The sequence below is a fragment of the Octopus bimaculoides genome, chromosome 9 (assembly GCF_001194135.2).
Source record: "Octopus bimaculoides isolate UCB-OBI-ISO-001 chromosome 9, ASM119413v2, whole genome shotgun sequence".
In the NCBI taxonomy this organism is placed as follows: Eukaryota; Metazoa; Mollusca; class Cephalopoda; order Octopoda; family Octopodidae; genus Octopus; species Octopus bimaculoides.
Genome location: NC_068989.1, coordinates 36,828,384 through 36,838,844, shown reverse-complemented (window position 1 = coordinate 36,838,844; position 10,461 = coordinate 36,828,384). Strand labels below are relative to the sequence as shown.

At 34.5% G+C, this 10,461-nt stretch overlaps 1 protein-coding gene across 3 annotated transcripts in view; it reads left to right on the top strand.

Annotated features, from left to right (window-relative positions):
- Positions 1-10,461, top strand: part of LOC106867990 (protein tyrosine phosphatase domain-containing protein 1) — a 69,386-nt gene that overhangs the window by 28,575 nt on the left and 30,350 nt on the right. For all 3 annotated transcript variants that reach the window (XM_014913077.2, XM_014913076.2, XM_052970638.1), the window contains 3 exons: positions 1,881-1,902; positions 2,291-2,397; positions 5,435-5,522. In XM_014913077.2, the coding sequence (XP_014768563.1) occupies positions 1,881-1,902; positions 2,291-2,397; positions 5,435-5,522 (217 nt within the window). The remainder of the gene's footprint in view (positions 1-1,880; positions 1,903-2,290; positions 2,398-5,434; positions 5,523-10,461) is intronic.

The window sequence follows — 10,461 nt, the reverse complement described above, 5'->3', positions numbered from 1 at the left end:
AAAGAAAGTTCGGTCACATGAGAAACAATCAAATGATACTTTGTTATAATTGATATTTTTAATCAAGATTTCCCCTCATTATTGGTAATATAAGCTCATCTGTCTGGAAAATTATTGATCCATCAGGTGTAAAGTTTTTCTGGTTTTCAAGCAAAGAGACATTCAAAATATCATTTTTAATCTTTTCACAATTAATAAACTGTTTTCCTTCTAAATAATGTGGCACTGATCTGAAACGATTATAATCAAATGGAGCAAGATAGAAAAGTAAAGACCATGATGCAAAACTTCCATATTTAGTGCCATAATCTTTTCCCAAATGACTTGGGCAATATGTGGTTTTGCATTATCATGTTAGAGCAACACTCTTTTATGACTGGCCAGCGATGGATGTTTTTTCTGCAAATTTTTATGCAACGCTTCCAATTGATGACAGTACTTCTTCACATTAAGTGTTTCATTTTGGTTTAAATCTTAATGGTAGACAACACCCTTCATATGCCATATCTTTTTTTGTGGGGTGTAGTCTTGATTTGGAGATGAATCCTCTGTTTTCTATGGAAAATCTTAAAACCAAAGTGCCATGTAAAAAGTATTAGTGCGGGTGCTGCTGTCACATAAAAAGCACTCAGTACACTCTGTGAAGTGGTTGGCATTATGAAGGGCATCCAGCCGTAGAAACCAAGCCAAAACAGACTATGGAATCTGGTGCACCCCCTGGTCTGGCCAGTTCCTGTCAAGCTGTCCTACCCATGCCAGCATGGAAAACAGACGATAAATGTTGATGATGATGATGATGATGATGATGCCAACCATTAGTTTCCATTGAATATGATTATAGAGAACCCACTTTTCCTCACTTTTTGTCATTATTTTTATAATTTTACACAGGAATAATAAAACAGATAGAATATTTAGGGCAGATATGGCTGATTTGAATGCTAAAGGGTTAAGCTGAGAAACAATCAGATGATGTGGAATCCACTGGCCAAGTTTAAGCACTTCTGCTATTTCATGAAGGTGTTTTATGATGGAACTGTGACTTTAATTGAACTTTTTGCTACTTCTGGTGCAGTTTGTTTTCAATTTTCCTCAGCTGCCGTTTTCAGTGGCTCAATATTGACAGAACTTGGTTATCCAGATCAAGGGGAATCTGCTATTAAACTAATGCTTTAATTTGGCACTTGATAACCTTCAGAGAGCATTGCATTTAGTCTATTTATTTTGGGACTCTAGAAGAAATTCTAGTATAGGAAAGCATGTCATTACTATACAAGAGGTTCGGAGTTCCTTAATGAAATGAAATGAATACGAGAGAACTAAGAATAGAGTCTTTTGGGATATATTTTCTGGACTTTAATTTTCGTACTCAGCTGACCACTATTACACACTACATATTTAAGCCTTCATACTTCCTGCATATCTTAATATATGACTAACAATCCATAATCCAGTTTATGTTATGGTCTGGATTGGAATGCCTATGTTCAGTCCACTGCAGGACAAAGGCCTCAGCAAGTTCTTTCTACCAACCATGGTCTGGTATGGAGGCTGTGAATTTGAACTTGAGATCATACTCATATGATGAGCCTATTCTGCCACATTGGCTTGATGTGACTTGGCAGAGGGATGCAGTTTTTTTTTTTTTAATACCTATACCCATACAGTGACAGAGAAGGCTCATCAAACCAGTGTGATCTCAAGCTCAAATTCATAGTCTCCACATCAGACTGTGGTTGGAGGATAGAACATGCAGGGGCCTTTGTCCTACAGTGGACTGAACAAAGGTAATCCACTCCAATCCAGTCCAGTTTTTACATTGATCAACATTTTGTATATTTGTGATTTAGTTTCAACATTGCATTTCTGTTTTATTTCAGTTTATTTCTACAATTTTGCCTGGTAAGTTGTAAGAATTATATTTAACTAATATATAATTATATCTAATTGATATATAATTGTATTTTACTGATATATAATTATATTTAACTGATTTATGATTGAATTTAACTGATATTTAATTACATTTTACTGATATATAAATATCTTTAGCTGATACTTAATAATCTTTAACTAACATAATTCTATTTAACTTATTTATAATAAGTTAAACATAATTAACTGTTATGTAATTATATTTGAAGACAAGCAGTCATTCTGAAGCAATATGGCTTTTCAATATGTTGATCAAAGCAATAATGGCAAATAAATATAACAATATAGTTAGAATATTAAATAAATTTCTAAATGAAGTCAATGTGATGTGTATCATGTTTTGATATTTTTATAGTCAAGATTATGGCACTTTGTCAAAAAGTAGGCTGTTGGATATGGTTCGAGTGATGCAGTTTGCTCTTACGCAAGGGAAAGTGGCCATCCATTGTCATGCTGGTTTAGGTAAGTCTTCTATGTTTGTTGTTATTTTTTTATATTGTTATTTATTTTAATTCTTCTGGTGGAGATTAAATGCCTCAATCTCCTTCTACACTGTTTCTGTCAAAGACTGTTTAACTCTATCAATGGCCCTCATCTATCTAGCTACATAGATAAATAAGTAAACACATGGAATTGATTAGAAACAGCAAAGCCACTGTCATCATCATCATTTAACATCCACTTTTCTAGGCTTGCATGGGTCAGACAGAATTTGTTAAAGCAGTCTTTCTACAGCTGGATGCCCCTCCTATCACAAACCCTCACTTGTTTCCAAGTAATGTAATATTTCCCCATGACCAGACATCTTTGTCATGGAAAAATAGAAATGAACAACATCTCTTATATAATACAGTTCTATATTTAAGAGATGAGGAATTCTGACGGATATTTGTCCTCATCTTGTTTGTTGTTAACACAATATTTCAGCTGATATACCCTCCAGCCTTCATCTTGGGGAAATTTCGAACCTGGGTTCTCATTCCTAAGGTATTTTTCGATATTATTATTATTCAGGTCACTGCCTGGGATCGAACTCGGAATCTTAGGGTTAGTAGCCCGCGCTCTTAACCACTATGCCATATGTCCATGGGCAATTATGGAGTGAATTTTAGGGCTTATAAATATAATATTTTCCTATCCTTCCTTAATACTGGTTCCCATATGCTACTCATATCTGCACTTGGTCTGCTTAGGAGGTTATTATGTCCTAGCATATGTGTTGCTTCTTTTAGTTTTTTTGTATTTTCCAGTGGTGTTCTCTGTCTATTATTTTAACTTCATCCCACAGGCGGAGGTGGTCTCCATTTTCCCATACATGATCAGCTATACCCGATTTATCAATATCTTCTCATGTCACAGATTTGCGATGTTCTTCTACCCTTATTTTGAAGGGCGGCATGTTTTGCCTTTGTATAACATAACACAGCTGCATGGGATTGAGTACACACAGTCTTTGATCATATTCTTTTCTATTGGTGATTTTACTCGAAGGAGATATTTGCTAAGTGTTGTTTTACTCTTGAACACTGTCCTGATGTCATATGGGCCGCATATCTTTTGTATCTTTTCGAAGTGGCCTTTCCATAGAGTAGACAGACTGTGGACAGTTTATTGGTTTCATCCTCTCTTTTCTTCATAATTGGAGTGGATAGTATGTTTTGGGGTTAGTTGTTGCTTAGTAGATTGTTAATGAGTTTGATCATTTCTTCGTGGTGTGTATCACGATCACTGCTTATATTCATGTTTTATATTCTGAGCAATCCCTCTCTTTACACAGTATCGATGGTGGGAGACACAGGATACCTATAGAAGTACTAAACTGCTGGACCTAGTCATGAAAATTACAGAGAAAGTTATAGCTCAATTGATTAGGAATAGAATTAAACTAGATGAGATGCAGTTTGGTTTTGTTCCTGGGAGAAGTACCACAGATGCCATCTTCATAGTGAGACAGTTACAAGGAAAGTATTTGGCTAAAAGTAAGCCATTGTACTTAGCCTTCGCTGACCTGGAGAAAGCTTTTAACAGGGTTCCCCACTCTCTTATTTGTTGGTCTCTAAGGAAGCTAGGAATAGAGGAGTGGTTTGTTAGAGCAGTTCAAGCCAAATACAGCGGTGCTGTCAGTAAGATGAGAGTTGGCCTTGAATTTAACGTATAAGTTGGAGTACACCAGGAATCAGTACTTAGTCCACTCTTATTCATCATAGTGCTCCAGGCCATAACAGATAAATTCAAATCTGGATGCCCATGGGAACTACTATATGCTGATGATCTTGCTCTTTTTACAGAATCTGAAGCAGAATTGGAGAAGAACTTCCAGATTTGGAAGCAAAACTTGGAATTAAAGGGCCTTAAAGTTAACTTCACTAAGACTAAAGTTGTTATTAGCAACTCTCCCTTCTCTTGTTTTTCCTCTGACTAGGTAACCAAGTATCTCTTTTACATCAGCACACTTGTTTCTGGCCTTTTTCTTGTACCTCTCTCTCTATGGGTAACCATGTACCTCCTCTATAGCGAGACACCTATTTCTGCCTTTCTATTTCTCTGTTACCCTCTAACCTTTCATCATTTGATACTAGATTACCTCATCTACTGCCCCCTCTGTTGTGGCAAGACACCTGCTTCTGTCTCTCTGTCTCTTTGTTACACTCTAACCTTTCATCCACTAACACAAGTTCCCCTCCTCAAAAGTCCTGCCCCTCTCATAATTTCTTGTCTTGTGAGTTACTTGGTTACCCTGCCAGTGCTGGTGCCACATTAAAAGCATCCAGTCTACACTAACGCGGTTGGCGTTTGGAAGGGCATCCAGCTGTAACAGTCATGCCAAAACTAACCTCATCTGTGCTAGTGCCACTTAAAAAGTACTGAGTCCACTCTGCAGAGTGGTTGGTGTTAGGAAGGGCATCCAGCTGTAAAATCCCTGTAAAACGGACACAGTAGCCTGGGGTAGTTTTTCTGCCTGTCTGGCTCCTGTCAACCATCCTACCCATGCATGCATGGCGTGGATGAAGAATGTTAAATGATGAGATATATATATTTATGAATTTGTGTTGCAAGGTTCCTGATGTGAAACCGTGTGTTGAAACAGATATTGTATTTTAGGATGGTCATTTTTTTTATATTGCCAAATAAATAACACACGCACTATATATTTGTTCTTTACTCATTTATTATTGTTCTTATTCTAACTCATGTCCGTTGTCTGGGAATCTTTCATTACACATCTGTGACCTCTCCAGTAATACTTTCCATCCTCGGGTGTGCTCTTGCTCCACTTAGTCCATTCTCACATATAGAGTGCATGTGTTTATTTGGCAAAAAAAAAAAAAAATGACCATCCCGAAATACAACAATATATATACGTACATACATACATATATATATTTATACATATATGCACACACACACACACACACGCATTTGTACATTCATTCACTCATTTCAGAATTGTATTTCATGCAACATATTAAATATGTGTCTTCTTTCACCTAATATTTAGGCAGAACTGGGCTGCTTATCTGCTGTTATCTTGTGTTTACATACAGAATATCAGCAAACAAAGCCATCACTTATTTGCGGGAAAAAAGGTGAGCTAAACATAATTCCTTTGACTTCCAGACACAGATAGATAGATCACGTATGAAACAGCCAGACAGTGTGTGTGTGTGAGAGAGAGAGAGAGAGAGAGAGAGAGAGATAATGCATATGTGTGTGATGGTATTAACCATTTTGCTGCAGAAATCAGATATATCCACTCAAAATTCCATTAGCCTTAGCTGTTGAGTTCAATTTTATATCCCAATCTATCTTTTGTTACGAAATGTCATGTTTGAAACTGTTTTCTGTTGAGAGAGATGTCAAGTTTATTGAGGCAACGTGACTTGCAGAAAATACCAGCTCTATTTTTTGGTAGATGCTTAACATCATTACTGGAATAAACATGAAATTTAATTTTGTAGTTAAAGAGTTAAAGTGGTGCTGAAGCTTGAGTAGAAAACACATTGATTTTTGGTTTACAAGGTATAATAGCTGTCAAGTTAGCATGCTGGATTATATTGTGGTCTCTCTGTTCTAGTTAGTCTGACCTGTTTATGGTTGAATGTTCTGTAGTAGTAGTAATAACTGGTCAGTTGTACCAAAGCAAGCTTCTTAACGACACAACCATGCCTGAGAGAGGGAGGTTTGGTAGTACAAACAAGGTGAATAGAACTCAAAAATTAATATATATACAGAGTGTAAATTGTTGCCATTTTATATTTTTAATTTCACACATGTGCATTGTTTGTTTTTGATTTTGTCAACTACACAGTATAGTAGGGTCAGTTGGGCATTGTCTGTGAGAAAAACAGTACCATGATGCAATTCACTCTGATATGCTGTACTGCTTGGCATTCCTGCTGGAAACTCCAATATGAAGATTTCAGAGTGTTTAGGTGTCAATCTGAGGACAGTGCAGAGGATTCAGAAAGAGTTAGATGAGTCTAATGGTGATTATGAAGGTATGGCAGCTTGGAAAACTTACTCTGATTGGTCGGATAAAAAAAGGACTCCTGAATTTGTTGGTGAGGTCCAGGCCATGATTGACAATGATCCCTCCAAGTCAATCAGGTCCATCGCCAGGGACATGGGAGTGTCTGAGTTTCTTATCAGGCAGGTAGCACATGAAGACATTCAGTGTTCTTCATACAAGATGAGAAAGGGCCAATTTTTATCCCAAGCCATCAAGGACAAGAGGAAAGACAGCGCTATGAATCTTTTGAACAAACTCAAGCACCCACTCCACCCGAACATGCTGTGGGGTTTTTTTTTCAGATGAGAAAAATTTCTGCCAGGATTAGATGGTGAACACACAGAACAACCGTTGGTTTGCTGTGTCCCAAAACATGTACTGAGAGTGATAAAAATCAAACATCCAGTCAACATCATGGTGTTTAGAGTGATCACTAGTGATGGCGACATTATGCCTCCTTTCATCTTCCCAGATGACTTCACACTCAACACAGAGGCTTACATTAAGTGCCTGGAGGTGGTGCTGCTGCTCTGGGTGTAGCAGGTGGCTACTGGTAGACCCTATGTCTGGCAACAGGACTCTACACCATGTCACACAAACAGGAGAATCCAGTCATGGCTGTCAGACAATTTCTGCGACCACATCACCCCTAACATGGCTACCTAACTCCCCAGACTGCAACTCCCTTGATGATTATGTGTGGAGCGCAGTTGAGCGAGAAACCAACAAAACTTGTAACACCAACAGCAAGGATTATGGCAGCATTCACCAACTTAAACAAAGAGACTATCCAAAAGAGTTGCAGGAGATTCCAAAGTTGTCTGGAGGCCATGGTTGAAGCCAATGGCAATTTTATTGAATAAATTTACTTTTTAGTATTTCAAGATATTTTTATGTAATTTTGGTAAATATATCTGTTAAAATGAGATGCCAGTGTTATTTTCATTTTTGCATAATTTAGACAATTTATTCACCACACCCTGTATGTATATATATATATATATATATATATATATATATATATAAAACATAAATTGAAAACAGAACACAAAGGATATCGTGGTACACGTGTTTCAAGCTTTATAAGCAATCTGTCATTACATCAGTATAAGTATATTGTTGATATAAAAGATGGTTTAAAGCTATCTTCAGCCACAAACATTGCTAGTCCAAAGATTACATCACAAAAGAAAAAGAAAAAGTACACTTAGTATTACCTATTATAATAAGTTTATCACATCCCTTTAAAAAGGTATATCTGCATAAAGGTTCGTTGGATTTCAAAAATCTGCCCATACTGTAAATTCAGCATAGAGTGAATGTTAAATAGATTGGATGGAGTTTATATTTAACTAGATAGAAAGGGAAGATCAAAGGTAAAAAATAAAAAATAAAATATAAAAGTAATAGAAGTCAAACCAAGAGTAATAAAAGTAAAAATAAGGATAATAAAGTTAGATACATATATAAATAAGACTTAGCAAAATTGGAATAAAGTAACAAAAGAAATAAAAGAAATAAAAACATAAAGTAGAATAAGAGATAAAATACTATAGAGTTGAGAACAGGATGTTGCCTTGGATGAGATTGTAGTGATCATAAATAATTTCTTAGCTAGACCACTCTAGCTAGACCACTCTCTTGAAATATAGATTAAGGTTGTAATTTGATATCATTGTGATGAGTGGTCAGTTTACCCAAACACACCACTAAAAATTCCTAGCTTTATAAACTTATCTATTACATGGGTACATACACTTACTTAGAAGTCATAGTATATGTGTGTATACACACGCACTCATACAGATACATAAGGCTAACATGCTCAAGCATATACAAGTACGCCTCATTATGCACAGCTCTAAATACATGAATATACACATACATCTCCACACATATCTACAGTTACACCCTAGTAACCATATACATACACTCACATATCCACATATCCTTAAGCACACGTACAGATATAAATATAAATATATCTCCATGTATAGTACCTGCATACATGCACGCACGTCCATCCATGTATACACACATACAATACACCTTACAAGTGTATATCTTGATTTTGAGTACGTAACAATTATATTTAATATACTATTCTCAATAGATTGAGTTACATATATTTAAGAAATTTCTTTCTTTTTTTTTTTAAAGTTTTTTGTATCTGTCTATGACAAATCTAATATACCTGGTATTAAATGACAACATGTTGAAATGAGTGATAATCAATAAGGGAAATGATTTAAAAAGAAAAAAGATAAATATAAGTGATAAAAGTGAGCAGCAAATTAACAATAAGTGAAATAATCGATATAGAGATATAAGGTTCTATAGGAATAGAGTTTTACAAGAACCATTTTTTAAAAAATAGAGTTTTACAAAAATCATTTAAAAAATAGAGTTTTATAAGAATCATTTTTAGAAAAGATATAGTTTCACAATAATCATTTTTAAAAAAACATAATAGTGAAGGAGCACTAGAAGTAGTAAAAATACTGACAGAATAAACCAGTGATATCAGAAAGATGTTGTAAAATATCAAAATATCAAAAGCCATCAAATATATTTCGAAATACATAAAAGATACATGACAAGATCCATAAAAAGATAAATAATAATTGAAGGGTAAAAAGTAAATTGAAAATGTAAAAAATAAAATAAAATGAAAAGAAAATTAAGATTGAGGTTAAAATTAAAATTAAAGTATGAAGAAAAATTATAATAATAGTAATAATATAGTGATTGGAGAAATTTCAAGTTTACCTACTCGTGTAAATTATATGTCATTGGGCAACTTCTACTATACTCCTATTTTAATTGTTTAGGAAAGTGTTATATGAAGTTAAAAGAGTCTAGGTTCCTATCCACAAATGATTACTAGTATAATATTGCTATAAACATTATTGAAGTTATCAGTGTTAGCTCATATAACCTATGTGTATGTTAGTGTTGTTCGAAATTTTAGAGTCAGTGACTAAATTATTTAGATATGTTCTCTATAAATAAGTCGAGAGACCTCGGATTATTAAATATGTGTGTACTATATGGGATCAGAATCTAGCTAGGCGAAAGTAAACTGAATAAGTAAGTAGTTGGGGGTAAGTCCAGGAGTTAATTCAATGCCTTATTAGTAGCAGGAGGGAGCAGATGAGGGAATTTCCAATGAGAGAAGATCATGAAGTGATTAGAAATTGATAATGGAGACTTAAGGCTTATAGTATTTAAAGGTTTTAGTCAATTTAAATTGATATCGTTTGTGTTCTGTTTTCAATTTATGTTTGATATATTCTTTCACCTCTGCCACTATCTGGCATATACAGGTGCTTACACTTATCAAGTATTACCTCTAAACTTACAGTACCTATATATATATATATATATATATATATATATATATATCATCATCATCATCATCATCATCGTTTAACGTCCGCTTTCCATGCTAGCATGGGTTGGACGATTTGACAAAACAAAATTCCAAATCAATCAAGTGCAACCCTTCAGCATTATATGCATCTACATATCTTACTTTGGGGTCTTATTTATCGTATCTTTATATATTTATCTATAAATATACAAAGTATCTGATAAAAGACAAAAACTGAATTTATGAAACTACTACAGTCTAGAGATGAATTACTGAACACACATGATGAACGAGGAGTTAAATGTAGGCACCAAAGTAATTTTACATTTAGTAAAATGAAGTACTGAACCCCCAACCCCTGAATCAAATAACCACACAATTTTATTTCTAAAGCACTTGAATAGACTATATAAATTTTTTTTTTTTTTTTTAAATGCAATAATTAAAAAAATATATATATGAATTAAATATTACTAAAATTATATAATAACAAATTAGATATACCTCCCAATATAGGTAAATTTGAAAATAATAATAGAGGATAATTTAAAATTAAAACTATGTATAGTGAAATTACCCCCCTTGGTACTATTCACCTATAAATACCCATAGTTCCCTGCTATCTTCTTCCTCAAATCACCAT